The 19,225-nt window shown below is 36.2% G+C and overlaps 1 protein-coding gene across 3 annotated transcripts in view; it reads left to right on the top strand.

The window, feature by feature from the left end:
* The window catches only part of LOC121296914 (follistatin-related protein 5-like), a 102,333-nt gene that overhangs the window by 55,779 nt on the left and 27,329 nt on the right, over window positions 1–19,225 (top strand). For all 3 annotated transcript variants that reach the window (XM_041222822.1, XM_041222823.1, XM_041222821.1), the window contains exons 5-6: window positions 5,799–5,989; window positions 6,852–6,972. In XM_041222822.1, the coding sequence (XP_041078756.1) occupies window positions 5,799–5,989; window positions 6,852–6,972 (312 nt within the window). The remainder of the gene's footprint in view (window positions 1–5,798; window positions 5,990–6,851; window positions 6,973–19,225) is intronic.

Below are 19,225 nucleotides of genomic sequence, written 5' to 3'. Positions count from 1 at the left end.
GCGTTGCCAACATTGATAAGGGACTATTTTCCACGGTTATTTTGCAACCAGTAGACTTAACTCAAGGGCATTAAGGGTCATCTTTATAAAGAGCACGTCGGTTGACTGTTTTTACCCTTTAAGTATTATAATTGCATTAGTTGGAGACATCAGTTGATCTGTGCATATTTGTTTCTGCCATTTGCTTATTTTCTAAGGAAGCAAATGGCCAAAGTGCACAGATGCATCCACAGAGAGCGAGCTATGTCCAGAAGGTTTGAACTTTCTTTTTCACTTAAAATTGAATTTGGTGTGTGAAGTCATATTATAGATGTACCACTCGCCCATGAAGAATTTGAGCATGGGCCACCTCTCCTGGGAACCCAGCCAATTTTGTTTCCACTAGTAGGAACAGGTAACGTGATTGAAAATGTCAGCTCGTGCCATGAAAGTAATTGAAGCAATTACACAAAAAGTAAGCTGACTGACTGTCTGTCCAGTTACGGGAACAAAGGCCGTTTTAGGAAATTAACACATTCTATGTAGGGCAATTTTTGTATTTTGATCAGCTAAATGCTGTACACATTGATGATGATCTAAATGCAATTGCGTCAACATTCCCTTTGTTTAGTAGCACTTTATATTGTCTAATTACTGTGTATTTACATAGTAGTTAATAAATGCATGTGTAATTACACTTAATTGCAGTGTTATTATGCACAGTCCAATATACTTAATGTGTAAATCTTTTTGATATATGTAAGTACACAATTGTATCAGAAAAGGGTTAGGGTTTTATCGTGGAGATGTACACATTAGCACAATGTTATGCATAGTTACTATGCCATTATGTGTAAGTACACATGTATTTACTAACTAACTAACTACTGTGTAAATACACAGTAATTAGATACATCTAATGTAAAGTGTGTTACCCTGTTTTTTGCATATTTTCGTAAATCAAATTGGTCCAAAAAAGTTTTCTGCTATTTACAAATGATGAAAAAAATATGTACTGTATTTTACCTAAACATTAACAGAAAATGAAACTCAGGTAGTAACATTAGCAGTTAATAAACTTCTGTTTTTAAAGTGGCCTGAATGATCAAGCTTAAAAGACATTAGAAAGTAGTTTGTACATCTGCAGTGTTGTGTGCTCACTGGTGCTGCGTGAATGTGAGCGACTGGTATTCAGTTTATACATTTACAATACTGTTGCCTGCGTCACATGACTTCCATGTCCTGTTTTATGGTCTGGGCAGTGCTTAAACACAAAGCCTCTAGAAGGAGCTCGACCGCGTGTAATGAAACATTGACAGTTCCCAGGCGCACTCAATAGATTCCAGTACAGTTTGTGTTAACAGCATTTTAACAGTCAAAAGATAGATGCATAGATAACTTGTATTTCTGGGAAGGTTTCTGACTAGTACAGCAAAGTACTGTATAGAGTGCAGCACAGTTTTAAAGCTGGGGGCATGAGGGCATAACCACAGATTGGTAAAGCATGAATTAATCTAGCCCAGAATAAGATGGGTCTCTTCAATGCTGTAAGTGCCTCCAGTGAAGACAAAATGAATAGATATTAGTACAGTTCTTACCCACAGCATGGGTGAAAGCTATTAACAGTTCACATAGTCACATAAGAATTAATTGTTTTAAAGGTCATTACAGGTGCCCTTTATAGTGCCATGATGATTTAGTTTTTTGATTCAGCATCTGCAGAGAGATTTATTCCTGGACTTTTTTTTTTTTTGTAGTGCTTAATGTCGTTAAGAGTTATAGTGCTGTAAGAACTGGGAGTTGAATAACCTGCTTTATTGACCAGCCAGTGTAATCAGCACTTTTTAGCATACAGTAGTCGGTCACCAAGGTCTACTGTTAGAAATCTGACTAAACCACCGCCACTGTTATCGTTTTGTCTTTGAAAAATTAATAAAGCATTGCTTTTAGTTGAGATGCTAGCAGAACACGTAAAATAAAATGTCGCCTTAGTTGTAATGCTTTACATAAACTACTATAAGATTAGCATGTGGGAAAACAATCCCTCAAGGTAAAAAACAAATTCAATCATCATAGATTTAAACAGGATTAAAAAAAGTGTCAGGCATATTACTGTTGTTTTGAAATTGGTATTAGGGACTTCTGAAAGGTCAGGGCTGATTCACTGCTTAAAGGGACACCCTCCCCTTTTAACAATTCATATTTTATTTTGATTAGCTTTTGGTCTGCATCTTGCATGCAGTACCATTCATTAGCGTAGTGCACTTTTCAGTTGTGTGTTTGCACGGGATGGGTCAATATGCCAGAAAGCTTTGTAGCATTGTGTACACACGCTCGATGGTGTTGTATACTACCAGGTGTACCTGCCTGTGATGGCCTCTTCAGCTATAGAATTATCTCAGTGGGAAACAGGAAACCCAGGTTTTTTTCACAGCAAATGGAAATTCAAATGGTTCTAGACAAGCTGAAACTATTTATAGGCTGGTCAGTGCTTATATGTGGATTGGGTGTGCTTCTCATGAAGCCAAAACTCACCCTTATTTGTGTAATATAATATTGACAGATAATATGTAATGACATGGAGAGGGCGAGTAAATCAATAATTGATATGGACCGCATATTTATTAGTCTATATCTCCATCTCATATGTGGATTGGGTGTGCTTCTCCTGAAGCCAAAACTCACCCTTATTTGTGTAATATATATTGTATTGACAGATATATGTAATGACATAGAGAGGGCGAGTAAATCAATAAAACAGTGTTACAGTAGTCTCAAGTGGTCTGCACAGCTTATCTCTCCTTGTTCAGATAACATGGTATGTTCAGGACCTTAGCTGAATATTGCACACGTGTACAGTCATTACAAAAAACAAGAGTAATTGAGCCTCAGTTCTTCAGAGACAGTTCAGTGGAGCCCAGTTTTTTTAGAAGGGTGTTTGTGTTTGACCAGAAAGCAGTGGTCCCAAGTTACATGCCAAAAGAGAGAAAACAGTGCATTACTAGCTTAATGAAAAACACAAATTAACAGTATCTGACGGTATTCATTAAAATGTTAACTGTTAAGAGAAACTGGAAACCTGATTATTATTATTATTATTTAGCAGAAGTTTTTATCCAAAGTGGCTTACAGAAAATTAAACAAAATATAAAAATATGTAATTTTACAGGCAATAAAAATGCAAAACAAACACATATATACAAAATAATTATAAATAGATATATAAATACAATTTACAAATAAAGGTTGAATAAATGGGTTTTGAGAAGGCCCTTAGAATAACCGGTAGCTGGTTCCACCTCAGGGGAACAAAGGATTATTAGGAGCAGCACAGGAGGAAGGAGTAAAGGGAAGGCATAACAAGTCAGCCAGTAGAGGATGAGCAGAGGGGGAGGGAGAGAATATAAACAGGCACAAGGGATTGGAGATAGGAAGGGGCAGTATGATAAATAGAGCGATAGGCAAGAGCAAGGGTGTTAAATTGGATGCGAGTAGAGATAGGTAGCCAGTGGAGAGTGCAAAGCAGAGTAATATTAAATCACATATTATTGTGTGGATATGTATAAAATAAAATTAGTAACACAGCAGGGAGGGGGTTAATATCCTCCCTGCCAAAAACATGTGTGTATGCACGTTTTTGTTTAATTATTTGAATGTGTTTATTGTTTAATTATCACCCGCACCTGGGAAGTATTGTAAATTAGTGCTAGTAATATAAGAGGTGCAGTCAGTCTGCACAAGACGGCTGAGTAGAAGGAAGCAGGTGTACCCTGCTGCCGAACCGTTAGACGGTACATGGTGTATTAACCTGTGTGGTTCATTTGTTTTATGCCAGGTAAAGGGCTTAGCCATCCTGCGAGCTAGGCAGGGACCTGCAGAATTGTTTAGTATGAGCTCCAAAGGATTTTTGTAAGGATTTATAATTAAAAGTGCGCATCAGCGCTGTTTCTTTCAAAATCCTGTGTGTGGTCGTGATTTGGAAGGGAAAAGAACCCGAGTGAGTTTGTGTGGAGAGTCCGGCTGTTACTAATATAGATATATATATATATATATCTAATATATACAGATAGTAGAATATAACTATATATATAATATATATATATATATATATATATATATATATATATATCTTATATATATATATATATATATATATATATATATATAATATATATATATATATATGTATGTATAATATATATATATATATATATATATATATATATATATATATATATATATATATGTGTGTGTGTGTAATGTATATGGAAATATTCGTTGATTTATATAAAACTGTGTTTAGTTAATATGGACTACATATTTATTAGTCTATATCTCCACCTATAACACACTACAATACTTTCTAGGATGTGGCTACTTTCTCAGCGCATGCAAACTTCTTAAGAAATATTCCTTTTGAGGCACATTTACTGAACTTTCAAAGCTCTTATTCTCTGCTGCTGAGGGGGAAGCATTAAAAAGGATTTAGCTGAGACCTTGTCGTAATTGCCAGCTGCAATGTATTAAAGTGGGATATGTGCGCGAGGATATGAGCCTTCTCCAAAGTGCAGATAATTGAAGGAACCAGATTAATGATGTGTCATAACAACTTAATCTGAATCACCATTGACCTTTCTCATAGAACATAGGTTTGATAGATGTAGTTTATTACCAAGTTTTGACTTGGAAATTGAATCCCACTCCATGCTCACTGACAGGCTTATCAATAATTTATCAGCCAGATGATGCAACTAAATGCCAAGTGCAATGAATTGTTCTGATGCTACAGTGTTTAAGGTAAGTGAAGGAAGTCGCTCGTAGTGGTAAAAAAAAAAAAAAAAAAAAAAAAAAAGGGAAACGGCAATTCAATTCCAGAAATGTTGAAATTAAAAAAAAAAAAAAAAAACTGTTTGTGTTAACAGTATCAACATGTATAAGAAGCTGAACTAGAGGAGTGTAGTGACATTTTCTGATAATGCATCCGAGCTGCGCTGCTGATGTGCTGCGAGCAAACATGTTTTGAAAGAAGGGCAAAACCATATACAGTAGCAGTGACTGCATTGCACCCCCTGTTCAGATGTGACAAAATGCTGCATGAAGCTGCCGTGGTTTGACGCAGACTGGATAAAGAACAAGATATGTGTACATTTCAGTTTTGTGAGCAAAATCTAATACGTGTACAGGCTTTGAATCTACAGCATCTGCTCTGTGATACCATAAAGGTGTCGATGCATTTATTTCTTGAAGTATTTTGATGGTATAGAAAAATGCTACGATTGACATCTAAAGGGCACTTTTTGTGTAAAGAATTAAGCACAATGCAACCAGTATGGGGTACATCCTGTAATAAAAATGGGAGGTATTTCCACAGAACATAAGTCTGTATCAATGCCTCTATTTATTAGTTTGTTCTATGAGCTTCAGCATGGGGACACTTACTGTATATTTTGCATAATTGGATTTTAAGTCCGACTGCTGCATTACAATTAAGCACTTACCATTCCTAATTTAAGATGCTTTTTTTTTTCCCCTTAACCTTTCTTTTAGCAATGTTCTCACATATAATAATGTAGGATTAGGTATAGAAACACAACCGGCATTTCTAATCCACAGTAAGAATAAACAGTCTGTAAATTATGTTAAATTGCTTTGGGCTGTTGTAAGAGGCTTAGGATTTTATTAGCTGCTTGTTTTACTTTGAAGTTCCAAATATCAAGCAACGCTTAAGTATTAATGCACTGTTGTCAGATTCCAGAGAGAAACGAGTAGTCACTCAGCAGTATGTAAATGCTGGTGCACATTATTTATTTATTTTACAGGTGATTCATGCACAATGGCAGAGTACAACAGGCTAAAGAACATGCTTCTGGACCTTCAGGCCAAGCACTACAATCAACAGGGGGCTGTCCAAGGAAACAGAATGTCCCAACGGAGGCACGTAGTGGAGAAGATGTTCAAGTACTTGGATCTCAACGCTGATGGGCGCATAGGCAGCGAAGAACTGGCTCAGGTGAGAATTAAATGACAGTGAGCATTACACTTCCATTCAGAGTGTAAATTGAATATAGTGCAGCCAGCCTCTTGGGAGAATAGTTCCTTCAAGTGGCTGGAAAGCAGCATTGTGAAGAAGCAGCCCAGAGTAAAATAATTATTTGTGCCATCATTGATGCATTCGTTTTGTCTATCCAAGCATATTGCTTTTATAAATTATGTATGTGATGCAATTATACAATTGTCATCGCTTAGACATTCATAAATAGTTATTTTATTCAATATAATTTTTTTTTTTTTTAAACCAACTGAGAATTAACCCCAATTTGAACAAGAGATTCCCTGGACAAAGACTTTATCAATCTTTTTAATAGACGAACAACCTGAAATAAATCTCAAATTATTCAAGTGTCTGCTCCAGAAAGTGAGATTTAAGCCCTTATAGGAATTGATTTCTTGGTGCTAGTGACCAAAGCATAAACGTGTCAATCTATATTATCTATTAATTCTAGATTTTTGTCTGAGGGTTATGTATTTTTCTTTTTCATACTTATCTTTTTTGTAACAAAGTAATCTTTCTTTACATATAAGTCTATATCCATGCATTTAACTAAAATCTTAATTTGAAAATCACTTTCCCTAACCCAAACCCTAAATCTAAACTTGTACCATCCAGTCTCCTCTGACAGGTCGAGTCTCATCTACAATATACAAGGTAACAGCTTGCAAACATTGCTCACGTTTACTACCATTATATATGCGTAATCTACATAAAAACAACATAAATAACAAGCATGCATGTGGGGGTGGGGGGGTGACAAATGTTCATTGATTATTTATGACACCAGTGTAAAGAGCAAGCTCTGGTTTATCCCTTGTAGATATCAGTAAGGGATCATCTGGAAGATGACCTGCTGGAGTGTACACTGCAAGACCTGCTGAGATATGATGACTACAACAATGATGGGCATTTAACTCTTCAGGAATTCTACACATCATTCCGTGAGTCCAGCTAAACTTTGGGTTTGATAAGAGGCAGATTTACAGAAGGAGCTATGATTGTGCAGATCCAACTGCACATGCTAATTTGAAAAAAAAAAATACTGCTGTTGTCTTTTAGATGTATTCATTTCCCTCCAACTCTTTTAAATTTGTTGGACTTGAAAATATACTATATGCAAGATACTCGCAACACAAGCAGAGTTGCATAAAAGCTGCCTACATTTCTGAATATCTGGTTTTTGCTTTTCTGTCAAAGAAAAGAATATCACTGTGTGCATGAAATGAAAGAGAAAGGGGATGTTTTAGCTACAAATGTGTATTTATTGCATACTAGGTCTCTTCAGAGGAATCTGTAGAGCAAAAAGTTTGGTTTATTGAATCCAGCAGGTTTGTGTCATCCGTGTCGATTTTCTTACATATTGCATCTGTTAACTGGGATTCCCAGAGATGCCTTCTGAATTTACAGAAACTTTTCTGAAAGCTTCAGGTCTTACTAGCCTCTAGTACATTAATTATTATACAACACACTGGTAATGCAGTTCAAGAGTTTGTTATAATATTCCGACTCCAGTAATGGTTCTTCTGATCTGCGTTGTGCATGCATCATATTTAAATGCCTCTGCAGGGAAGAGAGTTAGTGGAGCATGCTCCAGCTTAATCTCTTAAAAATAAGAATGTTCTAGTTATTTGACTAAGAGCTTAATATCATTCAGTAGATGGAAATAAAGACCTTTGCATTGGCAGGGCCCACTAAGCTGAAATAGATTAGAGTAATCCTCATTGTGAAATGCTAATATTATTTTTAATATGGAGCCTCTGGTTGTGCTGCGATAAATGTATGATGCCACTGAAGAACAAACTGGCTAATTTGAAACAAACCTCAAGGTATGTCAGAGACTAACAGTACGACTCTTAGCTCTGAATCCTTGCTAGGGGCTTCCAAGTCAAGCTGTTTTAGCAGGCGTTATCAATTGCAAAGTTTAATTTTTTTGCAGAATTACAGAAACAAAGGTGCCTCTTTTTAATTTTATACTAAACTACCGTGCAAAAGGGAAGACGTTGGGATATTTTTAATCTTGTTATTGTCAAAAAACATAATACAATCACATTTAGATACTACAGCTCTTTTTTTTTTTAAAGAAAGTTTGTCTTTTCTGTTTAACATACAGGAATATTTATATACACTAGATACATCACCCCCCTGTGATTTGGACGTCTTGGTTCTTTATCTGGAGACAAATGCTATCTTCTCAGCTTTTTTTTTCATATCATTGGCTTTTTTATGTATCAGGAAGACAGGATGTTTATATTACACATAGTTCAAAGACAACACTTTTTTTAAAGCTACTAAACTAGTTGAAATATATTTTATGACTTAATGTAACTTTTAGTAGAGGTTCAAACCAGGGTTACTACTGAACATTACTTTGCAGCTTCGTAGCTACTGCATATTGGCGAAGAAGCCAGTGGTAATATTGCTCAGTTGAATGGTTTTTCACCTTTTAGATGTATTTGTTTGTCATTCCTTTAGTTAGAGCAGGATTATGAGGCTCCAGCATGCAGCACTGACAGGTGGAGTAAGCAGATCTGTTTAATTAATCAACAAGGTAAAAAATGGGTAATTGCCTGGGAAAACAGCCCAGCTGAGAGTGTGCCCAAATCTGCTGAGAAAGAGAGATTGTGGTCAATGTCTTAGTGTGTCTGAAGGTCACTGGGATTCTGCATGCCAGTCCTTGATGTATATCCTCGGAGGGGATGAATTACTCAGGCAGAAAGAAGGGTATGGTTATCACAAGGAGATCACAGCTCTCTTAGGGATGTAAATTATGGCATTAGCAAGGGGCAGTCAATTAAAGCTGAAGGAATCTAAGGGAGGACATGGAGAATTTTTTTTTTAAAGCAATACAGAACAGTCTACATGTGTGGTAATTTTACATACTCCTCATAATTTATTTTCTAAATTCAAAAGATTAATTATTATTTTTTTATATATTTGGAACCAGACGTGTGCTCTAGATTGTTCACCTGGGTTGTGAAAAAAGCAGATCAAAAGAATGTATGTTCTCCACTTTAGAGAGTGCATAGGTTGACAATTATTGGGTAAATATTCTACAGTACATGATTCTGTTTAGAGTGTGAGAATTAAAATTGTGCCTGCTTTGATGTCGTATTTAAATAACAAACGTTGCTCATTAATAATTCCACAGAATACACATACAACTACAATTAGCATTTAAAAAGAAAAATAAAAACATTGTGTATTTATTTCTCCTTCATTATCTATTCAGTATGCTGTACCTAGATAGGAGACAATTGTGTCTCATCTGTTAAGCCTACATATTCCTTTAATCATCAGGCTTACTTAAACCAAACCTATTTGTTTTGATTGTGTTTATAATGAATCTGCTGAATTTAGAATAATGTGTTACATTGTTACTTAAAGTCAATCCATGCACTGCCTGGCACAACAGTCACTGAACATGCAGTCTTTAAACGAGCAACAGTTGTTTTCTTCTTAAATACATGCTGCAGCACCAGTGGTGCACTGGAAGCCTGCTACCATTGATGAGCGTTATAGAAGATGTCCAGAACTAGCTTCATTGAGGTTGTAGTATGATTGAACTCTGTTATGAACCACAAGCTCTGATGGAGGCAGACTGTTGATTGATAGTGGGCCTTTCTGATTAGGAACCAGGAGATTCAGAGATCCAGCTCGATTTACTTAATAAAGTGTGAGACCCTTTGATCATGTCAGTTTACTTGGCCATGCTGCTTGGAATGACAATATAACTAAACTGTTGTATTACTTAGAGATTTCAATGGGCCTGTAATTGCAGTGACATTTATACAATTGCCATCTTGTGTGAAACGTGTTGTTTAACACATTTATTGTAAATCCAATTATTAAATAATAATCATGTCAATTAAATTGGGGATGCTAATTATATTGGAAAGCTCTGTTTAGAGAGATAACGGTAAGGTTTCTTTGCCTAGTGTTCATGACTCTGAAATCCCTAGCGTTGCACTGGTATCTGCTAGATCAAATCGCATTAGTGCTTAGATACTGGAAATCTATGCTTCACATGCTGCCCCTGGCTGTTATATGCACAGTAAGTGGTCTTCTTTTATCTCACTTTGGATTCTAGCACAAAGTGGGGAAATAATTAATTATTATACCAGCATTGATTTGCTACTTCTGTGGGCTTTGCTTCCCTCAAACTTCAAACAAGAGCTTTGGGGAGATGAATGGCCAAACTCGCATGCAACTTGTGCAAAATACATTATAGCTTAAAGCCCAGCAATGGAAAAGGGATGCCTAAAGGAATCTTATTTCACTAACTCTTTTTTAAAAAACAACTTCATATTAGCTTCATAAAGAGAAAAGGATCCATCAGTTCTTAAGTGTGTGCATTCTTCATTCAGTAGTTATTCTTAACAATGATTTACTTGACCTGGGAAGAAACAGCTGGAAACCACTCGACGGAAATCAAGTAAAAATGTGTTTTAAATAGAATAACTATTTGTTGATATGATGGTTGTACTGTATGTTTGATGTAATGTCAAAGAAAGATTGAAATGTCAGTTTAGAACTTACTAACGTCAATGTAGTACTCATCCATGCAATCATTTTCTAAGGTATTTTTGCGACAGTGTGGTACTGTATTTAAAATCTCAGTGCAAGTTAAATAAAACAAGAACTTAATATACATATTCTTTTTAATGAAAAAAACTAAACAAAGCATAAAGGCTTACTATTGGTATTGGAGTACATCATTGTGTTCAGGGATAAAATGATCATGCAGCAGTATTTCATGGGTACAGTAATATGACTCGGTTATTTGGGTCGTTGACATTTGTGTTTGCATTGGCTGTTTTCAATTAAAGACCAGGTACAAACTTAGTGTTTTAACTTAACCTCTTCTCATTGCAAGAAGTTTGAAATCAGCATTTTGTTCTTGCTGTTATATAGTGACTGAAGCCTGCCTTTGTATTACGAGTCTGATGGTTGTGTAATACTTAGTAAATGATTCCATGAATCGGTGGCTTTCTTCCTGTAATCTATACTGCCTGTACTTTTTAAATTGGCTTTTCAGGCTTCGGTAATAGACCAAGGAGAGGTAGGTTGAGTGTACTGATAATTATAAACAGACATGCTTAGATACAACATTGAACCTGTCTGTGATAATGCACCTCCAAGGACGTTGTTCATGTTGTTGGCAGTCTGATCATTGGAGCACAAGTTTTGAGAGATACAAATGCACATTCGGCATAGTGGGAAGGCACAATATTAAATTGAGCTGTTGAATTTGCTTTAGTACCATTTGATGTATTAAGGGGCCAGTCGTTATATCAAGGGGTTTGTTATAGCGAAAGGACAATCAAAATGAACGCAAAACTGTTGGAGTAAGTTAATGAGATGATATTGTGAATACAAATAGAATTGCATGTACCTGTTCTTCTCATGTATGCGGTATTCGGCCTTTGCTTTATCAAATTCGTTAAAATATTAAAACACAGTACAAAAAGCAAAAATGCCAATTTTTTTTTTCTTTAATCGATTTTGCTTTGCCACAAGGTTGCTGAACAAGCCAAAAAGCTTTCTGACAACCTGCTATCACTTTCACACATATGCAGGAATCATACTGCAGGCTTCATTCTAGCGCTGGCTGTCTAAGAGCTGCCCTGCACTACTTTCTCTAGTTACAGATGGAGCAAACTGTTTCACTTCCTGTTTATGGAACAGATAGTGAAGTAAAGTCAGACCATAGTAAAAGTGCTCCTGAAGGAATTATTTGACAGTATTATTACAGTATTTTACTTTTAAATACCAGCAGCATTGATAAAACTTGAATATAGTTGTGTAATTACCTTGGGCATGGTAAAGGTTTGCTCCACTGCTTATCCAGCCAAGATTATCCAACTTTTTTCACTACACTATTTACCCCTGGAATTCTCTCTATGCCTTTTTATTTAAGCTCTTTACCTGGGATAATGTAGTTCTGCTTCTGCTATGCAGAAGTCTGTTCCCTGTGGGGCTCAGTCAGATGGTTTATTAGGCTACTGCATCTGACAGCGTGGTACTGTACGTCTGTGTTTGGAAGCAGTAATTTTGGCTAGGATCCGATACAGGCAATTATTCAAACATGCAAGGAAAAGGACGGGGTATTTGCACTGCATTTGTAATGAGGAGAAACGCTGGCAGTACCAGGGTGCTTGGACCACATAGGATCACAATTTTACATCTAAAAAAAGTAAAAGGGCACTGAAAGTTAATACTTTTACAGTGTATTGCATGGTGCTGGTTGTAGCTTTCTTGTTTATTTTCTTCCGAGGTTGGTAGATGGTTCACATGATTAGAAAAATCCAAGATTTGGATATGTGTGGTTACTAAACTACCCTTTTGTCTTTTAATCCAACCAATCAGACTTTAAGAATAAAGTTTTTTTTTTTTATTGTGCTCTTATTAAGCTTGTCACTTAACCTAGCAATGGGGTATCAGTTTTGAAATAAAATGTAGTAACTTCTAAACATTGTATAACTACAGTACAGTGATTGTTTTCAAGGGAGTTGCAGTCTGATATATGAGATTCATAAAACCCTTAAATTGCATGCCATTTTTGTTTGCTCACATGGAGAGGAAAATTATCAATTTGGGGAAGCTGCTGTTAAATGTATGTTAAAAATATGTTAATGTCTGCATCGCCTAAGTTGCATTCGGTTGCAAAACCCCTTGTGTAATGGCTATAAATCACTTATAATACTTCATCAGTAACAGCAAACGGAATTAACACAGTTGCTGTGGAGCTTAGAAATCCACAACAGGATGATATTTAGAAATATTATTAAGTTTCTTTTTTTTCTGAGATTTTCTTCAGAGTTCCTTAAAAAAAAAAAAAAAAAAAAAGCAATATCCAGTGTCAGCAGATGGAGTTTGGTTCTTAAATGCTTGTAGTTCTCCTGCAGTGATCTTCTTGCAGTCAAGACAGCTGGAATCCTAAAGAACTTCTTCCTGCAAGTCTGATCCTTTTATATTCAGCTCACTTACCCATAGTTGTTATATCTGAAGAGTACATTGCCTGTTCTAATTTAACCATGATAATCTACTCTGACTTCTCTTTTCAGATCACTTTCCTAATACATGTATCACAGCTCTGGTCTGTATTAAGTTATGTAAAGAATAAAAGACAATGGGAAACTCTTCAGGTGCGTTTGTCACCTGATCTTTTTCCACAAGGCAACCAAGGATAAATCGGAGGCTTGTTTAGAGTGATGAGCTCAGTGATGAAACAGTGTTGCATCACAATGATACACCTTGCTCCGCATCAGTGCAACAATTGTGCAAATATTGTGGTATTGTCAAGGGTTAATTTCTAAACAGAAAGGTACCGGCTCTTGTAATTGTGTAAGAGGGATAGCATTTTTGTTTCCAGACCTAATGTACTGACCTTGATTTGCAGTAGCTCCCACATATGCCTCCTAAAATGTTGTAGCAGAACACTTTTGCCACTCAATCCATGGAACAGGAAAGCATTTTATATTTATTTTTTTTATTATTGTACATAGTTCTCTTATTTTTTATTTTTTTTTGCAACATTTGTTTTTGTTGTGGGATGCAGTGTGATCTGGTTCAAATGAACCCTTGTGTATTGTACCTATTGTACTGTACAATCCACAGAAATCAATTGTTTCCTAAAAACAAGATAACTGTACACATCTACTGCACTTGTGTCTACTGCTCTCAGCAGCTGCTGCTATCCTTTTCTTAATTAAACACAAACAATATTGACGTTCAAGAAAGGATGTCAATAGCACATGCATAATTATTAGGGATGGGAAGCAATACAGTAATTAGAAAGAACATTTAGCATGGGCCATTGTTTCAAAATATGTTACTCTTTACAATGCTGATACTTAATAGTCACAGTGATACTGCACTGTGGTTATGTGTTCATCTGCCTTCAGTTCCAATGAGCGTAATATAATTAAAGGTATACACAGTATCTTGGCTGTTTTTCCCCCTTCAATTCAAAGTATAGTACCAGGGGCAATCCTAGACTGTACAATAAGCTTAATTAAACACACCTGAGCTTGGTACCTATAGATGGTAACCCATTAACCCAGACTGCAGACCGCTAGGTAAATAAGTCTACTCCAAATAGAAGACTGCTAGTAGTTTCGGAAAAGCAACTCCTTATAGCAGACCAGTTGGCTGGTCAGGGTCATTTGAAAGGGCTTGGGTCCTTGTCAAACCCTTGTAATGGGTATTTCTTGCTTTAGATATGATTTTTTATGTACCCAATCTAAAGTTATAGTACCAGTACAAATTTCCACTAACTGCAAACTACTTCATATACTGCTATCTGCTGCCTAAATGTAGTTTTCTGCCTTGGAATACAATGCATATATTAAGAGAAAAAGCTGTTTTATGTAGAGGATTACATTGATTTTGTACCTCTTAGTTTCTTGGAAATACTATTTCTCTAGAAAAAGAACCAGACTCTGCAATATATAAAAACCTGCAGCAAAATAATAGGCAAATTACAGGATACAATTTTTATTAAAGAAGTTTTAAAAAAAAAAAAAAAAAAAAAAACTTTTAAATAGTTTAAATGCTTAATGCAGTGAAACAGAAAATGCTTTACAAGCATACAGGTGTACAGAAGAGCATTTAAATAATAGAACTTGGGCTGTGGACCCAATTAGCTCAGTACTTTAGAGGTGTAAAGCTTTCACAAATTCAACAGATTTCTCCTTTTGTGTAATATTTATGCTCCCGTCTCAAATATCCTGCTGATAAGTGCCATAAAAACCTCTGGTCTTGCTCTCGGCCAAAAGTGCTTCTGAAATAGTTAGAATAGTCGCTTTCTCCTGAGGGGTGTAGGATGGAGAGACACAGCAGACTTTCAGCTCTTTCTCTTTGGTACATGACTTTTTAACAAATGAGATGAGTAAATAGGGATTTTTCTAAGGCACATACACCAATTCCATTAATCTCTGTCACGGGTCTTCAGTTCACTCCTTCAGGGGCTATTAGGCCCCTTTTTTAATCAACCATGTAGAACATACAGCATTTGTTTTTAATGTGCTTGCACTCCCTTGAATAGTGGACGTCTCTATTGTGCTCTGCCCTTCACCACATTCTAAAATGCATATACAAATTAACTTTTTCAGGAACAGTGGCTTAAAACCTGGTTCCAAGATTCCGGCAGACCTAGTTTGAGGCAAGACTCCCTGAATGTCATGCAGTTGCTTGAAACCTAGTCTCCCGAACAAACCTTGAAACCTAGTCTCCTCAAACCTATTCTCCAAGACACAAAGTGGCTTTGGTTGTCCTCAGCCTTGCAGTCAGGTTCTAAGAGGCTCAAAAGACAGCAGCCAAAAGCATGTTGCCTGAGTCACAGCTAAGCAAAATATTCACTTTTATGATTTTTGAATTGATAACTGGTCTCCCTGCCTCTGCTACCTGTTCACCAGCTCATCCGAAACTATGCTCCCCACCTTGTCTTTTCCCTTCTTCGTTTTTCCCATGCTACACTGCTGCTCTGCTCCTTACACCGGCTCCCTATCACCGCTCGTATCCAGTTCAAAACTTGTACTTGCCTACCGCTGTCTTGACCTTTCTGCTCCCTCCTATCTCCATGTTATTATTATTTCTCCCTACACCCCTCCACTCTGCCATCACTGGCAAATTAGCTGTATTCCCACTCCACCTTCCAGATAATGCTCCTTCTCCACCCTTGCCCCTCAGTGGAGGAACAGCCTACCCACGGATAGCAGGATTGCTCAGCCTGACCACTTTCTGCTGCTTCCTCAAGACTTACCTGTTCAGACAGCATCTGTAAACCTCACAACTGTTGACTATACTGGACTGTATAGCACCGAATTGTACCCATACTGGCATCTTCTTGTACTTGCACTGAACTGCACCTTACTTTGCTGTATTCTACTACTGCTCTTAATTATAACAATCCTGTATCTTGTACTTGATTTTACTCTTATAGGTATCCGTATTCACATTTTTTGTAAGTGCTGTTATTTGAAATTGTTCTTATCCATTTATCGCACTTACTACATGCTCTTTTTAATATAAGTTTGACTGTTCTTAGTTGAATTCACTTTTAAATGTAATTACTCTATTCTTTATTTTGCTGTTATTTGAATTTGACCTTTTCTACTGAGTTTACTGTACTTTAACTGCTTGTATCTGTAATATGATAATCTGTAATGTGATATTTTGAAATCTGATACTTTCTGTTGTGATATTTTGTAATAATAATAATAATAATAATATCCTCATGACATTATAGGCATTGTATTTGAGCTTAAGCTGTGGTTTTGAGTGTTTTGATAAAAAAAAAAAAAAAGGGTGTTCAGAAGTATTTGTTTTGTGTATTGTTTGACAGGTTATATTAGGTTGATAATTTACATCAGGACCTAAAGATAAAAAGGTTATTTTTCATCTGCTGTAGAGAAAAGGGAAATATTTGCAATTGATTGCATAGCAATAACACAGTTGTGCAGTATATATTATAGAAGTGTGATGATTATTCTTATTTTTGTATTCTTTTGGAAAAGTTTATTGGTGGAGCATCATGGCATATTGATATAGTTTTATACTTTGCATTGTTTAGAAATGACACTTGCAGAGCTATCACATATTGAAAATCATTGCACACTTAAGCCACATAATTATTTACCCAAACTTTAATAATTTTCAGACTTTACTTTAACAGGCATGTGTTCCTTAGAGAAGCAAAAAACTTATTCATAGCTTTAGGAACTATTAAATGCATGGCACTTTGCACCCTCAGAGAATACTTAGCTTGCCAGTATGAGCGCTTAAGTAAAGCGGGCCATACTGTTAGAACATTTGTAGAAAAAAAGCTAGTCAGTGATCAGGAAGTCTATTCTGCAAGAAAAATTGACATACAGAATTATATGTTTTTCAAAATGGTTTGGTACAGTATGTGGGCAAGAGAAGCAGAGTAAAAAATGTTGGAAATGAAGAAATGAATTCCATATTGTTGTTTTTTTTTTTTTTGGTGAGTGAAGCCTTAATTGCCCAAGCCAGTAAATTGTAGCAATTTCTTAAATTGCTACAATTTATCAAGAAGGAAATCACGGAACAGTAAACATATTGTTTTAAATTATTTTTTTTTAAAAAAGCACAAAAAGCTTGAATATATGCAGCCACCGTTCCTGATTTTTTGTCTCTTAAATCATTTTTGTGCAGTATATATTATAGAAGTGTGATTATTATTGCCAGAAAGCCCTTTCTAGGGAATCACATCTGATGAAGTTTGGAGGAAACAGGGATGAAAGTCTGTGACAGAACATTGTCATCTCTTATTTCAGTTGATTTTCTCTGATGTGTCTCAATTGAGGAATTAAATACCACAGCAACAGTGCATTCAAAGTTCGTACATATAGCGTTGTTTTACTGTGTCTGCGTTTCCCTAACCCATTGTGGACACTGGTGGTAGAGACTGCTTAAATTCATTATTTAATAGAATCAACATTTAGGTCCCAATTACCAGAGCATTTACAAAAAAAAAAAAAAATACAACACTGTAAAATAATTAGCCTTTTACACAAAGTATTTGTTTTATAGTTTATTTCAATATAACTCCATTTCCATAAGTGTGAAAAAATGGCAGCAACAGAATGTGAAAAAGTTCACTGAAACAGAACATCAAAGCATCCCTGTGACAGAAACATTATTTACCTCTATTACTTCTCTAGCCCAGCTGCACATATGGCCTTTTCACGGCTCTTTGCTGGTAATGACTTGACTGCAACTGGCCAGAAAATTAACATCCATTGTTTTATATTGGCTTTCCATTTATTCCCTGTGGAAGCCATTTCCATTTTAAAAATCAGTCTATAATGGAAGAGCTTATTGGACACAGCAAATTAACTATTCAGAGCTCCAAGCAGCACTGATTCTGTTGAATGGATGGGTGCCTAGGTTCATTCCATACACTCCAGCCCTTTTTTGACATTTATAATCCAATTGCATTCCTCAGGACATAGAAGTTAGGGAGGAAGTATTATAAAGTTTTTAACATACAACTGATGGACCAGATAACCAATATATGCAGTGTCTAAATTGGTAAAGATTGAGAGAGGTTTAACCACTGCAGGCGTTAACACTGTGAAAATGCAGGGATTTGTACAGATTTCATCTGGTAAAAAAAAAAGAAAATGGATTACCAGACTGCAAGCAACCCTAACCCATAGCTGTATGATTCATCTGAGCCATACACATGTATTACTGCTTACATTTCTCATGTCTTTCTATTTGTAAAACACACTTCTGTACTTGCTTGAATTCCAAACTGATATTCAAGAACCAAAAACAAGATTCAAATACTGTATCTATTGTTCTGTAAACAATAAAATACAAATAATAATGGGGGTTCTCCCGAGTGGTGCATCCGGTAAAAGCACTCCATGTGGAGTGCGGGATGCACCCTATAGCCTGGACATCGCCGGCTCAAATCCAGGCTATTCCAGTGCCAACTGTGGACAGGAGTTCCCAGGGGGCAGCACACAACTGGCCAAGCGCCGCCCAGAGCTGTGCTGTCCTTCGACACTGTATTTTTGGGGTGGCTGCATGGTGAGCCTACAGTGCAAAAAAAAGCTTCAGAGAACAGCGTGTGTTTGTCTTCGCCACTCCTGAGTCAGCACAGGGGTGGTAGCAGTGGGCTGAGTCTAAATAATAATTGGATACTCTAAATTGGGAGAAAATAAAAAAAAATGCCAACCACTAAAATTAAAAGATGATAATAATAGTAATAATTACCAGATCCTCCTTTATCAGTAATGTAAGCGTGATGTGGTCCAAATTAGGCTATTAAGCTATTGTAAATGTAATGAATATATCTGAAATCACTATCTGGTCACCTTTGCTGGGTAGCTAGGACAAAAAAAGGACGTTGACAAGAGCTGATCTGGGATATAGCTATTTTGCACAACTGAAATGGAATTTTGTTTTTCTTCATTGTAACAAAAGTTCATCTCTGCTATGATTTTTTTTTCAGCAGAAAGCTGTCCATTAGATGGGAAATTACTTGGAACCACCAGCTGGCTTTGCATCAGTTGATAAGGTTTAATGCAGCCGAAATCCTACTAAAATAAATATTAAGGTCTACAAATACTGTAAGACGAAGCAGCATCAACATCCCTGAGGGCTTGTAGCTGATCTAGCTTTTGCAATTGAAAAAAGAAAGCAAGCGTTAAAATCAGTGAA

The sequence above is a fragment of the Polyodon spathula genome, chromosome 22 (assembly GCF_017654505.1).
Source record: "Polyodon spathula isolate WHYD16114869_AA chromosome 22, ASM1765450v1, whole genome shotgun sequence".
In the NCBI taxonomy this organism is placed as follows: Eukaryota; Metazoa; Chordata; class Actinopteri; order Acipenseriformes; family Polyodontidae; genus Polyodon; species Polyodon spathula.
This window is presented reverse-complemented; position numbering and strand designations above follow the sequence as displayed.